At 36.4% G+C, this 27,329-nt stretch overlaps 2 protein-coding genes across 2 annotated transcripts in view; one reads left to right on the top strand and one right to left on the bottom strand.

The window, feature by feature from the left end:
- Positions 1-1,092: 1,092 nt before the first annotated feature.
- Positions 1,093-27,329, top strand: part of Nlp (Nucleoplasmin) — a 39,371-nt gene continuing 13,134 nt past the window's right edge. The window contains exons 1-2 of the mRNA XM_017613823.1: positions 1,093-1,277; positions 1,495-1,637. Coding sequence (XP_017469312.1) covers positions 1,256-1,277; positions 1,495-1,637 — 165 coding nt within the window. The 5' untranslated portion in view covers positions 1,093-1,255. The remainder of the gene's footprint in view (positions 1,278-1,494; positions 1,638-27,329) is intronic.
- Positions 19,670-21,480, bottom strand: LOC108361247 (sodium-independent sulfate anion transporter-like). Its single transcript, XM_017613822.1, has 5 exons — positions 21,337-21,480; positions 21,165-21,275; positions 20,546-21,060; positions 20,305-20,478; positions 19,670-20,222 (listed from the first exon to the last, which is right to left on the bottom strand). Exons 2-5 carry the CDS (start codon positions 21,244-21,246, stop codon positions 20,004-20,006), a joined length of 990 nt encoding a protein of 329 aa, XP_017469311.1. The 5' UTR covers positions 21,247-21,275; positions 21,337-21,480; the 3' UTR covers positions 19,670-20,003.

Genomic DNA, 27,329 nt, shown 5'->3' with positions numbered 1-27,329 from the left:
GGTTAAAACAATTCAAGTTTTTGTATTGAATTTTTGGTTTAAAATTTATTTTTTCCTTTTCAGTAGGGGTTTTGCACATTATCTTCTGCCCGGGAATTGATCGTAATAGATACGGATCTGAATAAGCGACTGGAACACGGTTGTTTGTCAAAAGCATACGATTTCGAACTCGCGTAAATGTACATTTGCTAAATGCGATAGCATGAACGCTCTTTGAAAACTTATGTTCGAAAGTGCTTAATGTTGCATTTTAAATGCAGCAAAAACACTGCATAAAGTTATTTTTACAAATACCTTTCTGTGTATTGGTGTATATTTTAGTGTGTTAGTGAAGAGGTCAGAAAAAGTCCTTTTCTTGTAGGGCGCTGATTTCCCTACACTTCTTGCCTACAAGCTCGACACGCACGACCTTACAACCAGGGTGAATTGGCTCTTATACTAGGTTCACATATAAATAGATTATCCTCATTTTCGAGCTTAACACCCTAATCTGTAAGAGACAAGAGACTAGCCATATAAAATTCGTCCCTTGTTAATCTGTAATTATAAAATAATCTCAGATTTAACCGATAACTTTTCGGTGTCCATCCTAATTTTATTGTTTGTTTTTGCGAAAGAGAGTGGAAATGCCAAATGTAAAAGTAAACAAAAATGTACGCTAGCAAGTAAAAGAGGTTTGTAAAGGTATTTTTAATAAAATGTTAAGTTAAAATATATTTATATTGCTTATTATAGCAGAAAAACGTGATCACGGTGGCACCGAGAAGAAACATAACATTTCTTTGAGATGTGAGAATAACAAGCACAACAAATTTGACGGCTATTAATGTGAGATTTGTCAGTGTGAACGGGGTGATTAAAAAACGAGCTTTGATTGAGATAATATTGATATGTGAACATAGTTTTATAAACAGAGACCATCCACCTTTCGATAGTGAAATAATTAGAAATATTCGATAGTACAATCGCTAGTTTTACAGCTATTTAAAAACCGGTTTATGTGGCAACACTATGAATCGGTACATTTTTTGACGTTTGCTTTGCTTTTGCGTATCAAAAGCAAATACAAGTTGACGGCATTTTTTCGCATTCTTCTTTCTCCGTCTAACCGGCATGGTTTTTGCAGTTTTTGCCTGTACACTTTCTTTTTGCTCGCTCGTTCGCTCGATTTACACAACCGCCGTTCGGGTTTTCTGTGCAAATTTTCGACGTGAATTTCTTAACTGAATAATCAAAACTTATCTAAATAATCACAATGTCGGACGAATCGTTTTATGGTAAATATCAAGTATACAATATTGCTGAACAGCAAGGAGCGTGTATTTTATCAATTTGCGCAAAAACTTGCACAAATTCACGAGTATAAAAATGGCGCCGTCTGCTATTGGGCTGTCGGTGTCGGGAGAGTTTAAATTTTCAAGGCTATTGCATCAATGCAGTTGTACAAATCACGAATTAAAATTATGGTTTCTAAATTGTGATTTCTGTCCTCAGGTGTCACACTCACTGGCCAGGACAGCACGGTGTCATGGGATGTGCTCTCGAACGATGAAGACTTCCCCCGCGGACAGAGGCTCATTATTAAACAGATCCTTTTGGGCGCTGAAGCGAAAGAGGAGGAATTCAATGTTGTGGAGGTAAGTGAACTACTCATCAGACTTTTAATACAATATCACTTTTTGCATATTGTAGTCCCATTTGTATGTATACCGGCGTTACCTTACAAGCATGTGCGATTCGCGCTCATTGTGCAAATATAACAAAATCTTCCGTTCACGTTTAAATACAAATCGCACACGATCTTCAAAAGTGACACAATTCAAAATTTGGCATTTTTGAAAATTTTCACCATAAGTGGGAGCATGATACAAAATTATGAGTGGGAGCACATTTTTGATATAATTTTGTTATACATGTTTATTACACTATCGAAAAACCAAGGTAAAGTCTCCATTGCACATATGATTAACATGTGCTAAGAAATAGTTTTTCGCAATTTCTCACAGACCTGTACTATCGAGTTGTGTCACCTTCGAAGATCGTGTGCGTAATGTGAATATGAAAAAATTATAGCATATATCTAATTTGTTAACCGTGGTTTGATATTTGGGACATTGTATAATTCCATCATGGTTTGGGAAATGTGTTTTTTTTGGCATTTGTGCACACTTGTGCAAACAAAAAAAACGTTAAATGATTCTATATTTAAAAGCTTTGCTTATTATCACTTAAAAAGACAAATATGTATAGCGAAAATATCTGCGGTCATAAGCAATAACCGCCTAAGTCGAAAACCGGAATTCTAGAAAAAACGTTTTAAAACATTCGGATTGTAAGCTAAGCCTTATTAGGAAATCAAAATATTTTCGTCTATAACTTTTTAAATAGCGTAGATGGCGAGATGGGAATTTCGTATACATACGTATGAAATAGTAGTTGCAGGATACCATACGCTTATATAACTCAGCCGCCCAGATCGGCTTGTATCTCAGATGTCCTCAAGCTCAACTAACGGAATATCGAAGCGCCTATAGGGTCTGTCCACAGGGACAGAGGCACATCTGCATCTAATCTGCTCGGGTATGAGTTCAACCTAATGCAGTAGCCAGAGGGAAGTTGGGCTATTGTGGTTCTCTACTCGCCAGGCAGACGAAGCAACCGTCTCGTGTACGTCAGGTGGTTGTGTGCCCAGAACGGCATTCACTGCTCAAAACAATTCTAAAAAATCTGATTAAAAAGTTGAAAATTTTGATAAAAATTTGATGAATTTTCGTGAGTTTTGCACAAAGTTTAGGAATTATATTTTTATGTTTTTTGTTGTTGAATGAACCATATTGTTATACAAAATTGGCGGATAAATATTAGAATAAAAATTGTTGCATATATTGTGAAAAATTTGCTGTGCCAATACTTTGTTCCGGCAGTGTATGTTACCGCATAGCTTAAAACCACGTTAACCGATTGCTACAATTCTTGTTTTAAAGGAAAAGTGTTACCGCAGAGGTGGTCCCATTGTAATTTGGTTTAAATCCGATCATTAGATCATGAAGAGATTAACGATAATCTTAAATTTTTATATGAGAAGTGAAGTCTGTTTTGTTTTTTGCTTAAAAATTACTTGTATTTTTCTAGGTTTGCTCGATTTGTCTCTAAACACGCAATCGGAAAATAATGAAAAAAGTTAATTCCTGAGCGTTTTTGACATCTGCCTAAAAATGAAAACAAACAAAGAAAACGAAAAAGGCGCGGTTATTGAGTGCGATTAGATTTGTATTTATTATAAAATATAAAAAGTGAAACTTGATGACAATTAGCAAAAAAAGTTCATAAAATATGGTTTTAATGATTGAGAGTGTTTTACAATCGCATATTATCGGCACCGGCCGATTTTTCAATGCCAACGTTCTGACCACAAATGTGCACCCACTTTTCACGCAAATTTACGCCTCTTGGCAAATCAAACAGACGCACAAACTTGTTCCAATCACAAAGCACTTCATATTATATCATAAATTTGTAATAAATCAAAATTTCTAATTAAAACCGCTGCAGAAAACACATAAAATCGCTAAAATATCACTACGAAGAGGTAGAAGACGATGTAAACAGAACCAAAAAACATCAAAAACGCTACGAAAACTTTTTTCTGAAAATCGATTACAAATACAACGATGGCGGATTACGTGATCTGTAGTCGTTGGTTCATGTTACTGACGAGTGTCGACCACTCAGATAATTCGCCGATCACTGTTTGAGCCTCTGTGGGAGAGAGGAGGCATTTATGTCTTCTAGCAACGTGGAGTGGCTGACGGTATCAAACGCCTTTGACAGATCCAACACAACTAGTATAGCTCTCTGACGGGCGGTTGCGGTTTAGGCAACGTGTTATCTGAGGGTTTATGGCTTTAAGTGCTGTTGTTGACCTGTGCACTTTACGGGTACCATGCTGATGCTTCGCTGGGGTCTGTTGGTTCGCAAAATACGGGATTAGCAAGGCCTCTAATGTCTTCGCTACCGGGGAAAGGAATGTTACCGGCCGATAAGACTCTCCTTTGTTGGCTGGTGTCCCTGGTTTGAGTAGCGGGACCACTATCCCCATATTCCAGATGTCTGGAATGACCAGAGTGGCCATAGACAGGTTGAGAACCTTGGCTAAATAGTCTACTCCCGCAGGAACCAAATTTTTCAGCATCAACATGACTATTAAGTCTGGTCCTATGGCTTTGGATTCTTTCGCCTTCCCGATAGCTACCTGAATTTCACCGCAAGTGAAACCAAGAGCCTTCTGGTCACTCGACGTTTGGCTTTGGCCACCGGAGGATGCAGTGTGAATTGCCGGCTAAAATAGCTCGCGCATCGCTCCGTGTCCGACGAAGCACAGTCTTCAGATGCTCTTCCCTTATGTACGCTATTCCGCTTATGTACGGTCATAAGCTGCCGAATCTCCGTTTTGAAGTCCCTGATACGGGGGTTTATAGGATCATGAGCATGACGAAGGTTGTCGCTGCTCATAATCCTAGTGGGTGCGTCGTCATTCATTGTGCAGAATGTCGAATCGTCTATCTGCCAAGTCAAGAGTGTACCCCTAGGATCATTTGACAGGCTTGAATGCCAAATACCGTGGTGCGCAGTAAAGTCACCAACTACCACACGGTTTTCACCTCTGAGGAGCGCACATATTTCAGGGTGATATCCCGCCGCGCAGCTGGTGAAAGAGGATATATAAACGTTAAGGATTTTGAGCTCGACATCGCCTGACCGGATAGCACTGCCCTGACATTCTAGGATGGTATCCCTGTGTGCCCTGAAGCGGCACCAGCCAAGGCAGGTATAGCACTTGACTGATGTCATAACGGAATATCCTGGTCAGACATACCGTACAGATCGTTGGAGGAACCAGGATTTGTTGGCGGCGGCGTGTGGGTGGTGGTGCGCTTGTGTCTGTGGTATGGTCTGTCGTGGTTGTGGTATGGTCTATTGTGTTGTGCTGTGGTGTTTGTGTTGAGCTGCTCAGGTGGTCTGGGGTTTGCCGTGGACGCTGCTCTGTTTGAGCAGCAGTGGGCCACAAAGGATTGGGTTTACTGCCGATGAGACCGTAGGCCTGAGCAGACTAACACAGCAGGTGTAAGTTTCTGGCCGAGAGTTCGACTCTATGCCAGCCCTGAGTAGAATAATACGTAGCAGATGTAGCCCTATGGACGAACAACTTCTGAGATACTTCACCGACCTAAACGGGGTTACATCGCCAAAACCACAGCCCTTGGTCGGGTAAAACCCGATTCATTCCGGTACGTAGAACCAGCTGTCGTGGGAATGATCCTTTCTCAACTCAGTCGACTTAGGCGGAAATTTCTTATGAACGTAGACATACAGCAAACATTTAGGTTAGAGAACGATTAGAACCCCGTTTTCAAATCGATATAATCTGCTATTTATTTTTCAATTAAAATACAGTTCGTTCCATGATAAAAACATTACAAGGCAAATTCGTTCTCTCAATTCGTCGGCCATGATTTTTTTTCTGACCTTGCAAGCATTTTAAAATTATATAAAATTCCTAAAAGTTTGTAAAATATACTACTTAATATAACGTAAGTTTGATCATTATTCATACCATTTCAAGAACATATGAAAAGAAATTCCAAAGAATCGGGGCAAAAGGGCAATTTTGTGCCGATATACTAGCCTAGCGATAGGCAAAATGCCCAAACGTGCAAACCGCGGGCAAATGTGCAAACCGTTGGGTGGATGAGGTGAGGTAATTGTGCCCGGGGGGGGAAACAGAAAATTTTGCGCGAATTGCATCTGTATGTGTGATCGGAATGAGAGAACAAATATATGTGAGTACACACGAATGTGAGACCCCATGGCTGCCAACTTTTCTAAAAGCACCAAAACTTGGGACAAATCAATATACATACATCGTTCCCACGACAGTCGGGTCTACGTAACTGGAACGACCCAGATTTATATCTGGCCAAGGACTGTCACTCCAGCAACACTCCCCAAAACCCTTTTGGGAGGACTTGTATGCTGCTACAACAACAACAACAACAAGTTATTGACCATCGGTGTGTGCAGACGTGCTTTTATTCGCTCTGGTGTTTTTTTTATCGTATTTCTTCGCAATGGATAACTTTTGCGGGAAATGTAATAAATCTTTCTCAAGATCTGACGCTAATCTGTTGCCGTGTAATGGATTTTGCAAAAAAACTTTCCACCGTGCGTGCTGTAAAGAAATGTCTGAATATGATATGAATATTTAGTGAAGCAATTTAATGATCTAAAAGAATTAATAATTTCTTTGCATTCGGAAATCAACAACTCCAATGCAAATAACCTAAAAAATCAGTTTGATGATTTGAAGAAATTTGTTGGTGCTGAGCTAAAAATTCACTCTGTCGGCGAATCGCATAATGCTGTCGCTTCTCAAGTGGCTGAACTTCGTTCGTTGTTGTCTGACGCCACTGCTGTTGCTGCCTCTGCTTCACCTTCCCCCGGTCGAGTTGATGATCAGATTAATGCTAGTGCTGTAAACGTTCGTTCTTCGGCTGTCTCTGCTGCTCACGCTAATATCGCTCGCCTAACTTGGGCTCAAGCGGCTGCTGGTTTATCGCCCTCTGCATGCATCCCCATATTCCAATCTGCCTACTCCTGCTAATGGCTGCATTTCGCTGCCTGTTACATGTATGCCGTCGGTCGGTGTCCCGACTAATGCTAGTGCGGGTAAAAAGCAAAACAAAGCCAAAAACAGCAATAATGTTATTATTGCTGATATCTCGTCTTTACCTGGTGACAAATGTAATGTGGGGTTGCCGGCTGCTGAGTGTGGTGCTAGTGCTTCGTACAACAACAATAATTTATGTGCATCGACTGGTGCTGCTGTGGCTCCCGCTGCCCCTCACTCGTTTGGCTCTGAAAGCGTCTTGTCTGAGCGCACATCCGCTCTGAGTGCCAACGTCATCTCTCCCGCTCGCAATGTTGATTTTGGCGGGATTGCTTCTTCTAGTGGCTCTATTCCTTCTTCTTCGCCTGTCCCAGTGGTAATGCAAGCTACGACGCCTACTTCGAGTGCTGCTGCGACGGCTACTAATACTAATACATTGCAAACACCCGGTTGGAAAATTGTACCAAATCGTAAACGCAATACTGCAAAACCTTTGCTTATTGGCTCATGCAGCACCAATGAGCTAAGTGTTATTTCAGACTTCAAATGGCTGCATATATCTTCATTCTCGCCTAGTGTAACTGCTGCTGATATTCTGTCGTATGCTTCTAAGGCTGCTAAAATTGATGTAAAGTGGATGGTTTGCTACCCGCTAATAAAGAAAGATTCGGATCTTAGTAAGCTCAGAAGAGTTAACTTCAAATTGGGGATTTTGGATTGTGGCTATGAGAAGCTGCTTAAGGCGGACATTTGGCCCACGAGTGTGTTGATTCGTCCGTTTCGTTTTTTTCAACGAGACGGTGCTCCTCAGAAAGAGGCATAACTAACCCTGTATCAGGAAATGCTCCTTCCAAGCAATTAAAAATTTATTATCAGAATGTTTCCGGCCTCCGAACAAAGTCCAAGGCACTTTTTGAAATGAGTTCTCACTCAGATTATGATATTTACATACTGGTTGAGACCTGGCTTAACACAAATTTCTTCGATTCTGAGTTTTTTGATGCCAATTTGTATAACGTTTTTCGCAAAGACCGTGACTATATCAAAACGGGGCTCTCTAGAGGTGGTGGAGTGCTCATTGCAGTTCGGCGAAACTATCGATCGGCGCTCGTCCCTTTGGCGAATGAGGATACCCTGCTGGATCAGCTCTGCGTTTCTGTCAATGGCTTGTCTAAACTTTTCGTATGTGCTTCCTATGTTCCGCCGTCTAGTGCTGAAACTTTATATAAAGCGCATGTGGATAACATTCTTGCCTTAGCTTCTAATAATGAAAATCTTTGTATTGTTGGGGATTTTAACCTGTGTGACATTAACTGGTCTAGTTTGGATATTGGCCGAGTCTTATATCCTTCGAATGTTAACAGCGGCTGTGAATGTTATGTTATTGATAATTTTTTAAGTATTAACCTATTACAAATTAATAATTTTTCTAATAAGCTATCTAGAATCTTAGACCTTATCTTTATTAGTAATGATTTGAATTTCACACTTAATGAGTGCCTTGACCCACTATCGACTCCCGGCCTACATCATGTTCCGCTTATTCTTCATTTAGAGTTTTATGAGTTCAGAACTGTTTTATCAGATAGTAGTCCTACTAGCTTCTGCTATAGAAAATGCAACTTTAATCTTGTAAATGATGCGGTTTCATCAGTAGCCTGGGATTCGTTATTCGCGGGTGTTGGTGCTTCGGATTGCTTCGATACTTTTAAGCAAGAAATTAATGTCATATGTGTGGATAATATACCAACAGTGCATAAAAAAAGCTATAAGGTTCCCTGGTATACCAAAGATCTTAAAAAATTGAAGAATTTGAAAAACAAGTTTTTTAAGAAATTTAAACATTCAAATGCTCAATCTCACAAGGACAAATACTTGCGATACTCCAGAGAGTTTAAGTCGATGAGTAAGGTTCTTAAGCGGAATTATGTTCGTAAATTTGAGTCGGAGATAAAATTGAATCCGAAGGCTTTTTGGAGGTATGTCCAGTCTAAGAAATCGTGTTCCAGCATTCCCAGTGATATGTTTTATGATGAAATACATGCTTCTACTCCCTCTGAAGCTGCCAATCTCTTCGCGGACTTCTTTCGCTCTAACTTTGTCATAGATTCGGTTCCTTGTGGAGGTTATCCTCAGAGTGCCCATTCTCCTATCAACTTTGGTTCGCTTGCTATATCAATTGATGATGTTGAGGAGGGTATCCGGCATATCAAATCTTCTACTCAATCTGATGTTGATGGAATATCGTCATTCCTGTTGAAGAATTGTTCCGCTTTTGCCTATCCACTTTTTTTAATTTTCAATAAATCGCTTGAACAAGGGGAGTTTATAGATGCTTGGAAGACCACTCTTATCACCCCTGTATTCAAATCTGGCAACAAAAACGATATAAGCAACTATCGGCCAATAGCCAAATTATCAACGATATCCAAATTATTTGAGTTTATTGTCAAACAAAAAGTATTTTTTGCTGTCAGTCCTTTAATATCTGTTAATCAGCATGGATTTATGCCTGGAAGGTCCACTGTTACTAACCTTGCTGTTTTTACCGAATCCTGTCTAACTGCCTTTAATAACCGTCTGCAAGTCGATACCGTTTATACGGACTTTTCTAAGGCGTTTGACAAAGTCAGTCACTCAATATTAATTTCAAAATTGGCTAGCATAGGCTTTCATTCAGCTTTTTTATCTTGGGTAGAATCATATCTTTCTTCGCGGATTTGTGCTGTTGTAGTTGACAATGTGTTCTCCTATCCCTTCGACGCCTCCTCTGGTGTTCCTCAGGGGAGCATCTTGGGTCCCCTACTTTTTGTGATCTTCATCAATGATATTTCGAATTGCTTCAACTTTTCTAAATTTTTATTGTATGCGGATGACTTGAAAATCTATTCTACGTTTTCTAACACTTCAGAGGATTATTCTTTCTCTTACTGTCGTTTTTGACATTATACGGGGTACGATTGACGCGCCGTTCTTACTCGAACGCATTACATTTAATATCCCACCAAGAAGCCTTAGGAATCATGACATTTTTTCTCTGGATTTTGTCAGAAATAATTATGTGAATAATGCTCCTATTCGCAGAGCTCTAAACGAGTTTAATTCGCTCTTAAACTCTTCTGCTATCGATTTCTCTTCTTCCAAATCTAATTTCAAACTACTTTTAAATAGTATGCTAAAATAGTTATCAATTTATACTTTGTTTTATCGGATAGTCTTTACGAAATGTTTATTTTCTAGATTAAATAAATAAATCAAAACATCAAAAATTTTTTTTCAGTAAAATTTTATATGCATCTATACTACATTAGTGATCGGTCCAGGATTAAGTATTGTTGTATTTATCAAAAACCAAAATAAATAGTAACGCACTAATAACGATTTTAAACTTTTATAGATTGAATTAAAGTGAAAATTCAATACATACATATATACTGCTGCAAATAATTATAAACTCAAAGTGATTTTAATTGTAGGTATGGACATAAAAGTGCAAATAAGTTTTGCATTGACTACATTTTACAAACTCCAACGAGCTCAACAGTCACGAAAACGAAGACGAAATTCTTATGATCAATTTTCATACTTTAAATCCACACTGGTTATAAAACCATATAACGAAGTTACAATTTTATTTTTGTTAAAAACCTGATGTTTTTTTGTATAAAATACACTTTTTTTATAAGAGTTTACAGAATTTAAATAATTTAGCAGGATTCTAGCGATTTTTGTTTATTAATCTGGCGGGACGGCAGAAACAGAAATGGCAACACTGGCGGTGAGTACCGACTTCCTTGCGCGCATATTAGCTGTTTTGTAATTCACTTTTGCATTGTCAGCATTCAGTTCTCAGTATATCTATATACTGATCATTTTTCGTTAGAAATTTGCTTGGAAAAAAGGACAATCATGCGCAAAACAACTTTTTTATATGACGGTGTTCTACCGACTGAGCCTAGTAGCAGCGCTCGGCTCTCTTATTTACGAACACATGCGCAAGCAAGATCGTTAACACGTTATTGTTTGCCAGTATGAATTAGCACATACTATTTTTTACATATGAATAATCAATTTTAACTTTATTGATTTATTAATTAAAAAAAAAGAAATTGGTCGGCATTTCATGCTATTGAATTATTTTTAATAAATATTTATTTATTTACTACAAATATAGTTAGAAACTGTTCCTCTATAAACAAAGAGGTGAATGTAATAGCCTTGGCAATATACATTGCATAAAATGGGTTAATACACGTACACGGCTATTGCTTACCCTTTCGGTTTTAAATTTTTCCCCGCATCAAGCACCTGCTTGTCCGCGCTACTGCGCGCGAGCTGTTCTGCCGCCCATCCCTATACTAGGTCCCCTTTCAGACACGTCAAGTCTTGCGTTCAAGTCTGCGAGTTCGTTGGCGAAGGAGGTGAGAAGAGTGGGGAAGAGTACAGATAGCTCCGTACCGCCAATTCGTTTCAAGTTTTCTTATTCTCTTTTGATCTTTTCGTTGCTGCCCATTTAAAAAACCAACGACTTGAATTCAATAAAACTTGACGCGTGCGAAAGCAAAGAGAATGCGATGATAATTGCTTTCAAGACTTGCCGTGTCTGAAAGGGGACTAGCCGATGCCAACGCCGATGCCGATAAATCGGTCGGACTGTAGAGAGCACTCCATTGCAAAGTGGTAGCATGTATAGGTAGCAAGCAGCGAAATTCTGTACCAATACAATGATAAGTCCCCTTTCAGACACGTCAAGTCTTGAAAGCAATTTTTTTCGCATTCTCTTTTGTGTTTTCTATTTGCTTCCACACGCGTCAACTTGAATTGAATTCAAGTCCTTGGTTCTTTAAATGGGAAGCAACGAAAAGATCGAAAGAGACAAGAAAACTTGAAACGAACTGACGGTACGGAGCATGAACCAAAAATACAAGATCACGCGGGCAGGAGAATAGCCCGTTAGAATCGCATTTAGGAAAAAAGTTAAACCATTTTGACATTAGCCGTTTATTTACATTTCTTCGTTGTTTACAATTTGGTGGTGGCTTTTTACTGCGATTTTCTTCATTTTCGCCTGTGACAACGTGTGTACACATAAGATAAAGAATAATTTAACACAACGGCATGATTTATAGAAGAATTTGCATAATAAAAATGATTTTTCACGCGCTCAACAATTTCGCGGTTTCTCCGTTCTCTTCGTTGTTTACTTCTTACAACAAAGATGGCGTCGAGATTTCGGCAGCTAGAAAATAACTTTTTTCTTTCTTTCCTTCCCACGTGATCTTGTGTCTTTCGTTCATGGGTACGGAGGTATCTGTACTCTTCCCCTCTCTTCTCACCTCCTTCGCCTACGAACGAGCAGACTTGAAAGCAAGACTTGACGTGTCTGAAAGGGGACTAACAAGAGACAGCAAACAAAAAAGAAGTGAGCGAGATGAGAGGAATGAAAGAAATATGCATGATTTTTTTATCATGGAAATATGTAGCAATTCCAACAACAAAACAACTAGCACAGGGTCGCATTTATTTTGCTATGCTTTTTTGCAAAATGTATATGCATGGGTTTCGACGTTGCATATTTTGCAGCGATGGGAAATGTTGTTTCGTATTTTTTGCAAGATTTCGAGAATACCCCTATTGAAAACGCACCAGTAAAAAGTATGAGTACACAATAGGTCTGTTCCTATATTCTCCCGACTACAAAACAACAATATTACCATCTTAAGTGAGAGGAAGGGGAAAGCAGCTACAAATGTGTACGGAAACACAGAAAGTATTTTTGCATCAAACACGTCAGGCGGTTGTCTACGATTTACGAACTTAGAAAGACGCTCTGTTAGTGAAATTGTTAAAATTAATACTCGACATAAATTTATCGGCTATTTTTTGTTTAAAGGGTTTAAATGCGGGAATCGGCTGACTGTAGAAAAAGCCACATAGAATTGCTCATGGGCTAGGTAAATATTAGCTTTGACAAAGGTTTGGCCTTTCGCCTTTTTATTGTAATAGCGAAAGCTTCGTTTAAAGGAAAGTGTAAAAAATCAACAGCTTTAGTGTAAACCCAAATTAAATTAAATTTTGTTGAGCCTATCTTGCGGGTTGGTCTTCAGATACATGTATGTATTTATTTTGGTGAAAACAAGACAATGAACTTGGTATCTAGACGCTGGATATTCGGCCAAATGTACTCATCGCATTGTTTCGTGGTATGTAGAAATTTAGCCTTTCAATCAGAGGTGTCACTGTCGTACTGATTTTATTAATTTGTCCAACCAGTACGCTAATGTACAGATTTTTCAAAATTTGTATTGATTTGTACTTAATTTTCAATTCGGAAAATACAAATTTGTAATAGTGGTAGTAGAGATGAGCACGGGCCGGGCTTTTGGCCATGGCCCGACGGCCCCACGAACTCGTGAGTGCATGGGCGTTCAATAAAATTTCATAAAAGCACGAAAAATCCCGTTGCTGATACTACACATTTTTTTTTTCTTTTTAAAGAAATATTGAAAAGAAATATTTGGAAACCGATAGAAAAAATAAGATACTTAGTGGTTTTGTTTACATATCTGTACATAAAATACCTTCAACATTTTCTACTTCCCAGAAGATATATTATAAAAATCTTTGATGTAAAAAACTTATTCGCTTAACTAAATATACATACATAAACACAAAATTAAAAACCCACTGGGAAAATAGGTAAGCACCTTACGAGGTAAGCCATGTTTTCTTTCAGTTTTTAGTACCAAAATTGTCATCATGGCCAATTTCATCTACTAGTAAAGTGCAAAATGAACACCTCCGACGACACATTACGTTGTCAGTTGCAAAATAACGTGCAGCCGAAGTTATTTACAAGCACCGAACTACTCCGAGCGACTGCTCTGCATTACACGTAACTTACCTTGTAAAGCGGCTCAGAAGTATGTCTGATACCAAATGTACATTATAAATTCCTACTTACATAAGGCGGCCACGTCTTTGTTAAAGTAAGGGAGATTCGTCAGTGACGTGGTAGGGACAGCCGGGTGAAGTGTAAGTTGCTGGTAAGGTATTGCTCTTCACCTTCACCTTGCGCCAGCTGCGATTCGAACCGGGGTTCTCAGATTTCCTAAGCGGATACTCTCTCTACATGCCAACGCCGCACATGAAAATTCGTTGACTAAGTGCCTACATATCAGCAAATCGTCAATTATACCCATTTTCTGGCAGGCTGTAGGTGTGTGATTGGCAGGCCGTAGGTATGTAAATTTTTTTTTTTTTTTTTTTTTTTTTTTTTTTTTTTTTTTTTTTTTTTTTTTTTTTTTTTTTTTTTTTTTTTTTTTTTTNTTTTTTTTTTTTTTTTTTTTTTTTTTTTTTTTTTTTTTTAATACCATACTCAAACGAGGCAACTGAGGGGATCTTAAGTATAAAGTTTTCTTTTTGGCGCAAAAAGAGAAAACGACTTCCAATTAAAAATTTTGAAAGTGAACTCCAAATTAAAAGCAATTTTAAAATGAAATGTAAAAAATTCTTTGACTATTTAAACACTGAAAGTGGAAATGATCTCATTATTGCTATTAAAAAGTGGCTTAAATATTAAAAGTTTTTATTGGCTCGTGAATAACATTTTTATTTTTTATGGACTACATTTTATTTTTTTACCAAAATATTGTTACAAACAAGTACCCTGACGATATAAAAAGTATTTTCTGTTACATACATTCAAATTTTGCTTTGAATAAAAGTGTACTGAAGAGTAATGATTTTTATAGCATGAAAAAGTCTAAGGTACTTATTTCGCTCACAAATAATCTGGCAATTCTAAATGTCACTGATAAAAAAAAAATACTTACCATCCACTTGAAAAAATCTACCAAATCTGGAAAATATCTACCAATGACTTTTAGTTATTTTAATAAAAACTATAGCTTTGCTCTACTTTTTAAGTTATTTCGATAAAAATAAAATTTTTTATTAAAGGTACTAGTTCCATGCAGGCTTGCTTCGCTTTGAGAACTCAAAAATTATTCGGAATATACTAGAACGTATGAAGGCTGGCCAAATGACAGCTTTACTTCACTTGCTTTAAGCACTCAAAGTTTCAAATAAGCAAATGTTTTATTTGAAAGCGTTTTGTAGGCTTTTGACAAAGAGGTATGTTCCCGTTCTTAGTATTATGTATGTATCATTTTTACCATTCCTTTGAAACAAGGCTTCGAAGCACAGGATTTTATTTCCCTCCGAGCAGCGCTCCCGCTCCCAATAAAAACCTTTTTTATTTATTTATTTACTTACTACATATCGAGCCCTAACCGCAAAAAAAAAAAAATAAAATAATGCAAAACCGCGTATGCGAGGTTGCATAAATTATTTCTCATGTTTCAAAATAGTTATTTTTTTATAAAGCAATCGCATTTCTGGCTAGTATATTTCAGGACGAATGGATAAGGATTGAGCCAAGAGCTTGTGTGAGCAGATCCAATTTTTGGCAGCAAATGTCAGTTACGCGGTTTCGCAGAATGACGATACCCGGTTTTGAACTTTAAACGACGATATAGAGGTTTCTATATCGCCGTTGAAATTCACGTGGCTGTCTTGACTTGGTGATTGTGCACTAACAAAATTGTCAAGTTAAATATGTAAATAGAATGGAAATTTATTTAGCTCGGTAGTTTTCAGTGTCAAAAAAAAAACAGTAAATTTATTAACTGAAGAGGAGCTAAGGAGCCAATGAACTTTTTTAGCTCTTTGCTCTAGCTCCGCTCCAGCTAAAATCCTTTGCTCCTTAGATCCTTGCTCCTTTGCTCCGCTCCGCACCGCTCCGAAGCCCTGCTTTGAAATACAAACAATAATTGGCATTAATCTATACATATTTAAGTATATTAAAACTGTAACAGGCCGATGTCTACATTATAGATATTAAAGAAAAATTAATATGAGGGGTCTTTATTAGAGCAATAGAAGCCAAACCAAAATTTTGTCTGTATGCTTGTACACGCATCACTCGAAAACTAACGCATGAAATTGGGAGTTGGCACCTGTTTATAAATTTCAGTTTGAGTAAATTGATAAGATTAAGTAAATATTGCAATATGGCTGTCAAAAGAAAGAGGTTTAAGAAGGCTTACAGCCGTAAATATATTTGTGGAGATGTGGCAGATGTTTAAAATTTCAAACTCAACTGATAAGATAAATTAAATATTGCAATATGGGTATCAAACTGGAGAGGTTTAGGAAAGTTTACTGCCGAAAATATTTTTGAGGGTTGCCACCTGGGTTTTTCTAGGAAAAGAATTCTTAATGGGCGCTTTCATAAGACGTAGCTGTTGTCTAACCCAGAAGCGTACCTATAGGTGGCATGGCTGGCTGAATGCAACGGGCCCCCGATCCGAGAGGGCCCCGGCCCAAGAGACCGCGAGCTCAGAAATATCCTAACATTTTTAACAAAACTAAGTACTTACAAGTTATAACTTTTTAGTACTTAAAATCAATTAAAGTGAGACACAACTAAAGATCATATGAACAAACAGTTGTATGGGGGCTATAAGTTATAGTGGACCGATTTTGACAGTTCTGACAAATGATTAATGCATTATAAAAAATTACTCGCTTACCAAAATTTCAGTCGGATATCTCGCAAACTGAGGGACTAAATTGCGTTCAAACAGACAGACAGATGGACTTGGCTAAATCGACTCAGCCGACGTTTTCATCATTTTGGCAAACATTTATGTGGGTCTATATCTTCTATATATTCTTCTTCTGGTACTTACAAACATTGGACCAAGTTTATAATCAGCCTCATTGCGAGAGTCGTGTCGAATGCAATCGTTTTCCGAGAGTCGAATCGTATCGAAAATTTCACGCCATTGCCTAAAATTTCCACTCGACTAGTGTATCAAAACGTAAAAACTTGGCAGCACTGCATAATTTTCGACGATTTTCGTCGTTTACTTATTTCAGCACAACAGTCGACAATGCAGATGTTGTCAAGTCGTACAATTTAGCCTAATTTACGATTTACACAATCGGGCTGAATACCATTTCATATTCATGAAAGGTATAAAAAATGATGAAAAATCGTATGTTCGCGACCCATACGTTTGCAACTTGTACTTAACACTGGAGTACACGCGCGGCCTACTATAGTAGAAATGGTCTACAACGCTTGCATTGGTGATAAAAAAGGGCACGTACACTTAAGCTTATAAATAAACAATTAAAGAAGTATAAGTTCGGGCGAAACCGAACTTTATATACCCGGTGCAGGTATCAAATATCGTCGTTTAAAATTTCTCTGAACTACCTTTGCATGATAAGTAAGAGTGTTTACCCGATTTTAAACGTTTTCGATAATATGCAGAGTTAGACTTAATGATATAATTGAACCTAGTTAGGTACAAATCGATAGAGTGGTTACCGAGGTACACCTTTGTAGTTACAATTCCAATAGCCCAATTTCAAAGAGTCTATAGCAGTCTTATTTATTGTTAGGAGATTGTTGCAACTATTAACTTGGAGTAAATTAGCGTCCTAATTGAAATATCGGAGTTATCCTATTTCTGAAATTTATCGTTACACGGGAAGCGGGTGTAATTTTAGTCCGATTTGAATAATTTCGGCTATAAAAACGAATAGAGATATTTCATCGTGCAAAAGCGACTTCCATTATTATTCGTACGTTCGCGACCGTTGCTAACATATTGAAAAATAAAAATCAAAAGATCATGCCTTTTGCACCAAAGATATACATACCCAGCAAAATGCTATCGGAACATCAAAATTTACACAAATTTATGTTTCCTTGTTTTTTGAACTTCAAAAGCGCACGAACGTATGGTTCGCGACAGTTAGAAATGGCCATATACATATACTTTATTTTATATCGTTCCGCTTTCCTAAAGTATGTACTGCATTAATTTTATTTGTTGCAATTCCTTTGCCTACAGCTGAACGATCATTTTCGAAACTAAAATTAATAAAAACCTATTTGAGAAATTCTATGGGACAAGACAGGCTAGGTAACTTCTGTCTATTGAAAATTGTTCAGATGATGTAGTTACACCACTGGTCTAACCGTAAACTGTTTGTCTTAGAGACGCACAGTTGAGTAGTTCCGCTCAGCTCAACAGTTGGCAATTTTCCTCCATTTCCTAAACAGCTGATCGAAAAGACTTGCGCCGTTCGTATTAAATGTAACGGCGCTTTGCTAGGTGGAAGCTCAAACGAATTTATTCAATTCTATATTACTGATGTGATAAAGTAACTGAAATATTATTATAATACTACGTTTCTAAATATATGATTGCTTATAAAAGACAATCAACTGTTAGGACTCAAAAATGTATGTATGTACTTACGGGCTATGAAAGTCGAAAAAAGCATATATATATTCTTTTAGGGCTTTATTATTGGAAATATGTAGTAAAAAAACGTAAATGAAAAAACTTACACTAAAATTATACAAAATGTATAGAAAATATGGATTTTGAACTATATTTGTCAGAGAAGAGAGAGTTTTAATCCATTTATTTATTTTTTATTGTATTTAAAAAAATTAATATTCTCTTTAGTTGTTAATAAAATTCAGTTTATTGCAGTTAGGATATTGCTGGCGATGTACATAATTGCACTACTTCAGGGTATTTTTTAGATAATTGAATGCCCTACAAGAATATGCTCGGAATAAAATTTTGTCTCCAACGGTTCAATACTTATAACCAGGGAACGAATTTTTACGACCTAAAAACGGTGGAGTGCAATAAGGCCCGTGGAAATAACGCCCATGGGCTTTATTTCCCAAAAAAGAGAGATAAAGCCCATATGTGTTATTTCCTTTTTGAAGGGGAAATAGCGCCAACCAATAGAAGGCAATAAAGCCCTATAAAAAAAAGCAAAATAAAATAACGGAATAGGCTGGAAGAGGTAAAATAAAATAGCGAAATAGGCAGAAAAAGGTACTAGAAATAGCAAAAAAGACAAAAGAAGTCACTAAAAAGAGACAAAAACTGAAAAATTACACAATATCCAATTCCTATTTAGAATTGCTCGCTGATTCCGAAAATCGAGTTAATTTTTTATTCTATGGATAAGTTTTCGAGATATTTTCAGGTGTACATGGCGTATTAGTAACATTCTTTCCTGCTAATTTTTCATAAAGGGTATTCAGACTATACTCGTTAATGTATTAATTCGTTATCTGGTAACTCGGTAAAGACTTTCAACTTCGAACGCCCTTTATTCCTTTTGGGTTTGTTGAACTTTTGATAAAATGTATGCACTTTTCGCACAAGGAATTTCCAACAAATATGTGACAGAAAGGAAACAGCTGGCATTTTATCGCATGTGTTACCACATTATTAGACTTGCGACCTCGTTAAGTTGGTAATGATATATTCGGTAATTTACATAAACAAAACAATGGTGGGAGTTGCCGAATACCGAATTAAGACCTTAACGAGTATAGTCTGAATACACTTATAAAAAAAATCGTTGCGCTCTTTCATATGACCACTTATTACTTCTTTATTTATCCATCGATTTTCTTCATTATCAACTTAATTTTTTTGTAACAGAACAGGCTTTTACACAGCCTTGGATGTACTAAACGTGTGCTCGACGTGATTTGATACAAATGGCGCCCAATTTAAATATGGAACGTCTGAAACTTTTACTCGCTTAAACATTTTTTAAAGGTACAATAGGCAAAAAAAGGCAACATCAAATGTGTATACATACATATATGGAAGCAAGGAAAGCTAAATCGTCTACCTTCTTAATCGAATATACTCTGTCTCTTTAGCAGAAAAAAGGCAATTTCCATAAAATCCGTTCCCTGGTTATAAAATTTCTAATAACAATAAATATTTTTACTTGTTATTTACATGAAAAATTTCAAATGCCCACCAATACTTTAAAATTTAAATAAAAATTTTTCCTAATGGGAGAATTTTCTTCTGAGTAAGTAGCTTTCATTTGTGTGGTTTCTGTTATATTTTAAATGAAAACTATTATAAATAAATAAATAAACATAAGTTACAAACAATATCATTTTGAATTTTGGTGTTAAATCATTAACCATAGCTGTACATATATGCAACTCATACTTTCAATCTGGCCGGTGATGGGTTAAGGAGATCCAACAAATAGTTTTTTTGGTACAAGCAGTGTCTAATTTTTTATGTCTATACAAAATTCCGCCATGAAAGACAGCTTCTCATAAAAATATAATCGCCGTTCAGAGTCGGCGTAAAACTGTACGACCCTCCTTTTTGTGTGACAACATCAAGGCGCATCACTTCAAAGTATCATTTCGTAGGTTAATAATTAAACTTAAAATTAAATTATCTTCGGATTATATCGGTATCGCAATTGAGTCACTGTCTGTTTGTATTGTCATGGTACTTTCTTGGATGCCTCTCGCCATAACCTCCTGCAGTGTTTTAGTAAACTTAAACATACTCCGCACATCATGATGTAAGCGACAGACCACGCCAGCTGAAGATATTTGCCAATTCCAGCACACTAAGTCACAATCTAGGGCTTGCAAGTCTTTTTTCAATGCTATAATATTCTGTGAAATGAAAGAAAGTTATGCTTTAGCTATGCCTAATGGATACCCAATTTGATAAGCAATATGCGACTAGATTGTTTACCAACGCTACTGTTGTGTCAATTGTAAAGATTTCCTCTCCCCTTATCACTACCATTTTGATGTGTTCACCATGCATGGTTATGTATTTAATCACCTTTGATTTCAGATATTCCGCTGAAGAGTAGGTTAAATTTTCTTGCACATCCACAACGGCTACTTCAGTGTCTTTTTGCAACTAAATAAACAAAGAAATTTTATTATGCTAACTTTTAGTTGGCTGGTTTAGTTAGACATATTTGAACCTTCTCTTTTCTAATGACTATTTTGGGCCTAGAACTTTTGTACAATATGAATAACATATTTACAACGATGCCGCAGACCATACCGTATTCCAGAGTCCAAAATATACAAACAATCACTGTAACCAGGAAAGGGATCATATCCACCTCTGTAATGCAGAAATATATACATATGTATGTATGCGATATGTTTTTTTTTTTAAAGAATTTAATACTTTTTGCGCGCCAAATTTCGACGATTCTTTCATATTCCACCATAAATATCATGGCGGCTATTATAATTGCAGCCAAAGTTGCCTTTGGTATATAATAGAAAGTTTCCGTGAGGAACGCCAAGGTCATCAAAACCAATATGCCGGTGAAAGCACCGCCCAACGTAGTCTTAACGCCGCTGGCATTATTGATTGCAGTACGCGTAAATGAGCCTGTAATGGGCATGGATGAAACAAAACTACCCATTATATTGGCGATACCTAATGCAATCATTTCTTGTGAGGCATCTACAATTTTTCCCATTGCTGCAATGCAAGATTGAATTAATATTTGAAAAAAAGAGTGAATTGTTTTGTTTACATTTATGCATACATATGTATACATATGTATGAAGTATGTTTGTACTCACAAAATGCCTTTGCCACAGCAATACTCTCCAGCACCGAAATTAGAGGTATGGCTGCCAGTGAGGCGCCCAATTCCTGTATCATCCCAGCAAAACTGACATCTGTGCCATTCACTTGGGTGTGGAAAGGTGGCAGCTGAAATGTTGGAATGCCTGGTACAATTTCACCACTTACCCGAAACGCCAACCAGTTTTCATGACTGAGTGTATAACATAAAGTGATGCCGACAACGACTGCCAGTGCATTCCGAGACAATGATATGTACTTGGTGATCGTTTTATAGGAACAGGGGATATCTTTCAACTTCTGCGAATGAAATTTTATAATATACATAAATAAAAGCATCCTGTTTATTTTTAACCAAAAAACGTACTCGCATAATTATTAGTAAAATTAATGTTGTTAAGCCTAGGATAGCATCATTTCGTCGAGTATTTTTTAAATGAGTAAAAAAATTTAACCAGGATTCTATGAAATCATTGGAGGGACCTGTAGTTAGATAATTAATTAGTACTTATATGTATATATATGCATAAATATGTGTGTATGTGTGTATTTACGTACTAGAGCAGTGCGCGATTACATTACCCAATGTACGATTGTGTTAAAACTTACTACATATGTATATGTACATACCGTCGCCTCAGAAAACGAATGTCGAAAGTGCAAAACCATATTTGTAATAATGACACTATTCAAAATTTAAATAATACTGAGGTTCAAAACTTGCCTGGTTATCAGGTTATCTGGTTATGTGGTTATATTTTTATTCAGTTTACAACAATAAAATACACTACAGAATAATAATATTTAACCAGATAACCTGATAACCAAGCAAGTGTGAACAACCTAACTGTTAAGTGGCTCATGTCTCTTAAGTAGTAAAAGTTTTTATTTTTTAAACTTTTAATTGTGTCGTTATTGGAAACAATCAGCCTCATTGCGTAAGTCTTAAATTAGGCTGAATTGTACGACTCGACAACATTAGCATTGTCTACTGTCGTGCTGAAATAAGTAAACGACGAAAATTGTCGAAAACTATGCAGTGCTGCCAAGTTCTTCCGTTTTAATACACTAGTCGAGTGGAAATTTTAGGCAATGACGCTAAATTTTCGATACGATTCGACTCTCGAAAAACGACTTGCATTCGGCACGACTCTCGCAATGAGGCTGAATGATTTTGCACATTCGACATTCGTTTTCTGAAGCGACGATACACAGTAAATTCATGGTATGTACTAGACTATGTATGAGGACGAAAGTAGCCTATACACAAAAACATTGAATATGAGGCTCTACCTTCTCGTGTGAACACCCAAAAAGAAATGTTCAGAAATAAACATGCAAAGTTTGACTATGAGCACAAATCGCTTTCAAAAATGTATTTCGACTTGCTCGTGCTGCACCACAAATTTTTATTTTTGCTGAAAATTCTGGCAAACTATTCGATTGTTGTCGTGTGAAAGTAATCGCGAATTTGAGAGAAATAATAAAAAATAATATCTAAAAATCCTTTTATTTCATAAAAAAAAGACAAAAAGTCTGGAACGATTAACTAATTTGTCAGAAACTATCAGACCTATCGAAAAGTGATGTATATACGGTCCATGTAGAATTTTGTTAGCTTTCATTTGTCGCATTTAATATTAAGATTGTTAAATTGGTTCGTAAGATATACGTGATTAAGTGTAACCACTTTTGGTTTTAAGCTGAATAAAGGTAAATTGAAAATATCTTGAAAACTTATCCATAGAATAAAAAATTAAGTCGATTTTCGGAATCAGCGAGGAATTCTTTATAGGGATCCACTGAACATTTTTGCTGTAAACTAGTGTAATCGGTTGCTAATTCCCACATGTTCAGGGGATTTCATTTTGAGGAGCCTGTTAATAGCCTCGGTGAAAAAATGACATTCGTTTCGCTAATATCTCAATCGCGATGCCAAGTACGGATTCTCTAAATTACAATCCCAGAATTTTTTCATGCACTAGCCTATATTAAGTCCAAACTTTTTTTTCATACTTTAACCATATTTTTGAGCATGCTTATAATGTTAAATATTTTCTTATTTCTTTCACATCAAAGTGTCTGGTAACTCAACTGAAAGTGAAATTTTCTGCAACCTTCGTGTGAACAACCAAAAATTATTAATAATGTGAAAAAAAACTTACTTGTCAATCCGAACAGATTATTAATTTGTGCACTGGCAATTGTTATTGCTGCCGCTGTGCTAAATCCTGTCGTCACAGGTATTGATATAAATTGCACGAGTGCTCCCAAATTTAGTATACCCATCAGAAGTACGACAATACCAGATAGAAAGCAGAGTAATATTGCATAGTCAGCGCTGCCTGCTACTTGCGTTTGAACCATGAGAGATATAATGGCGGTGGGGCCTAATTAAGGAAGATTTATTTGACAATGTTAATAAATTGCTATATATACTTTTTTTTTTGTTGAATAATGCTTAAAAAATGCTAAAAACCCTTCCAAAAGGCATTCTTGAGAGTCAAGCACCTTTCTCGGCCCTCTTGGGCAGGCCTTTTAGAATGGCTTCACATCAGAAGGTCTACCTAAATTATCTTCTGGGACTGTACGTATATGGGCAAATCTAAAAAACAGGTAGCCTTGCTGTTATTTAGCTTTATTTTCACTGTTGGAAACTATATCAAGCTGGAGAACGAAAAATGACACTGAAGATGGCACAATGCCGAAACAGGTTTGTCTGCAAACCAAACTTGACAAGGGATGACGGAAATTCGTTCCAAAATAAATTATAATTCATTGATGTATACTTGAAGCCTCAAACAAAATTTGGATCAATTTGCTGCATAACTTTTGAATTATACATAGGTTTTTAATTAAAAAAAATTATGAAAACAAGTGAATTTTTATGCAATTTTTAAGAGGGCCAAAATGAATTATGTCATAACTTTTGAAGCACACCATATTCTGATTAAAAATTTAATGGGCATTTAGCACTTATGTGTATACTTCATATGTAGTAGGTAAGAATGTGTGCATTAAAAATTAACGAAATGGCAAGTAACTCAAAGTCTGTAACTCCACATTTCACAATTTTCAAAATTTTCGGTTTATCGCGTATAGTTTTTGAAGCATTTAATTTTAAGAACTTTTTAAGTATGTATTGTATTCTACAAACAATTATGAATAATTTGATACCTTAGCAAGATAAACTAACTTTTAAAGATAAAATATTCTGCGATCTTGAGCGTAATTTAATATTTCCTTCACAATGTCATAAAATCATCGAAATCGGTTCACTATAAAATCTAGCTCCCATACAACTGATTGTCCAGAGACGTTGTTTTGCGTTATAACTCCTCCAATTAAACAGGTAAAAATTTAGTATAGGTTCACTTTAACATATAGCACGCATAGAATTTATTATTCAGATATGAAGTTAGAGTTATAGTGCAAAAACACATATCTGAGTAATCAGTTGTATTGGATCTATACCTTAAGGTGCACCCATTTCGATAATTTTAAGGAATAATTAAGGTAATATTAAAAAACCGTTATGTGCAAAATTTTAGTAAAATAACTTCATAAAAAAATTAAAATTTAATAAAATTTTCAAATACCGTTATCTCGAAAACCGGTAAAACGGGGGATGCCATTGAATTTAGAACGTCCCAATTAAGTGAGCTCAACTTTCAAAATCTTTGCTCAAAATTTACAACTTGAACAACGTAATTTGAACCCACCTTATTCTTTTGTGTTCTATTTCATGTCTATTCCTCACCTCCTCAACTTTTGAAGCGCTTGATGAAAATGAATTACACTTATATTAATCGATTTATTAAGAGAATACGAATAAAATGATATATAAAACATAGGTGTGCTCAAAAATTTAAAAATTAATCTAGTACCTATTAGATTTGCCCATATACAAGTATCATGGGTTTGATGTACATAAAGATGCCTTGTGTTATCAATATACATACATATCGCACCCTAAATCGAAAACAGTCAAAACTCAAAATTTTCCAAAATCGATTTTTCCCATAAAATAGTTTACGGACCCTATTTCTATCGTCCGCCAAATTTTTTCTCATTATCTTCTTTAACTGGAAAAACACTACTCGTAAACTGTTTTTGCCGCTTGCATCGATTGTACAGTTTTTTGCGTTTCCTGAACCTTTGGGGTTTTTGAGTTGTGACTGTTTTTGATTTTGGGTGTGATATGTTTTTCTTCTACTCATACTTACCAACTGTAACATCCTTGCAACTGCCAAAGATTATGTAAATGAAACAGCCCATAAATGCCGAGTACAAGCCATACTGTGGACTTAAACCCGCTATTGTACCATAGACGATCGCTTGTGGAATGGCGGTTAGTCCCACCGTTAGACCCGCAACTAAATCTTGTATGAGAAATTTCCATTTATATTTTGGCAACCAGTTTATGATGGGGAAACGTTTCCTTGCCGTTGTGAGGGTGCAACAATTCTTTGCCGATCTCTTTAAGGCATTACAAATATTCGGTAATTTTTCATGGTAAATGTCATCTTCATCTGTAGGGTATGAAAAAATACATGAACAATCGCACGTTTAATAATATAGAGAAGTACATAATTCAAAATTTACGTTTTCTGAGATTTCATCATACAATTAACAGATGACTAAATTTCCCAAAAATGGCGAAGATATGGGTCTTTCCATCTGTCGTTTTGATTGCGTTTTCCCACAAAATTGGAATTTTATAATAACTGTATATTACACATGCCAACAAAAATGGGAAAGGCTTAATTACGAATCCATAAGTTTCTAACAGCTCCAGAATTTGAGAAAAACGAGATCAAAGTGTACAAAACTCGCGTTTTTTGCAGTATTTTAGACGCTCTAGCAAATAAGAAGAGGTGATACCTTTCAGCTAAATAAGAAGAGGCTCTAGCAAATAAGAAGAGGTGATACCTTTCGACTACAATCCAAGAAAATACCATTCCTGCACCTTGACTTGATGGTCACTGATAGTCATTTGTTGAATAGCAAAAACTGATTTTGGCGAAGTTTGAGTACCTACTGTGATAGAACCACTTAGGCTTATATTAAGGTTTGAACTTTCGACTACAATCCATAAAAATACCATCCCTGCACCTTGACCAGGTCAGGTCAAGGAGCAGAGAGGGCATTTTCAGAACAGAACTTTGCACTTATGGATTCGTGGTCAGCACAAAAACGTCTATCAAAAACAGCGTTAATATTTGCCGCACCACACGTGCGGTATGTACATATATATGCAGGTATCAAAAATATACTGCAATTGTTTCATTATCTATCACTTCCTTTACCAATAAGGTAGCGGTGTATTCTCCAAATATTTATTGATATTTTAATACAATAAGTAGGTACATGCTATTATCTTTGAAAGTAATTTTTTTATGTGGTGAAAATTTGATTTACTATGTGGTATCAAATATGTAGGTTTTAAATCATTGTAAATCAAACGTAAACCAAATGCGAATTTCACTAGTAATGGCATTAAAGTATGTCACATGTACATGATTGTGTAGGAAAATATTTACAATTACATAGTTTATACGTTTTTGTGTGCTGTGTATTTCGTCCAGCATGCACCACTCTTATCGTGTAATCTTTTTTACGAACTCATTTCATTTAATATACACACATTCATTGTATGTACACAATTAAGTTGTGTAATTGCTTAGTAATTTAAAACACAAAATTAAAAAGTACAATTAAAACGGCTGATTAAATTCCCGATCTAAATGAAAAATATTTCTCACAGAATCTTTAAATAAAAATATGTTGATACATGAATATCACCACGTTTTTATTTAATGCCGAAAAAATTTAAACACACTTTTTTAACCACAGAAAACGCACCAGAAAGTGGTAAATTATTTTTTAATAAAAACCATTGCGGCCTATGCAACCGAGTGGTTAGGGGTGCATACTACCACTCAGTAGGACCTGGGTTCGATCCCCGGCCCGAGCGACATCTAATAATAATAATAGATTGGCGCTTACACATATGTTAGTGTTTGGCCCAGCTTCTCCTCCGATTTGTAGCGTGCGCCTTGTATTTTTATGAGAAGCAGTTTTTCATGGCAGAAATACACTCGGAGGTTTGCGATTGCTTGCCGAGGGGCGACCGCTGTTAAGAAAAAACCTTTTTTCTA

Source organism: Rhagoletis zephyria, unplaced genomic scaffold (assembly GCF_001687245.7).
Source record: "Rhagoletis zephyria isolate East Lansing unplaced genomic scaffold, Rhagoletis_zephyria_1.1 Rzeph_scaffold_00722, whole genome shotgun sequence".
NCBI lineage: Eukaryota > Metazoa > Arthropoda > Insecta > Diptera > Tephritidae > Rhagoletis > Rhagoletis zephyria.
This window is presented reverse-complemented; position numbering and strand designations above follow the sequence as displayed.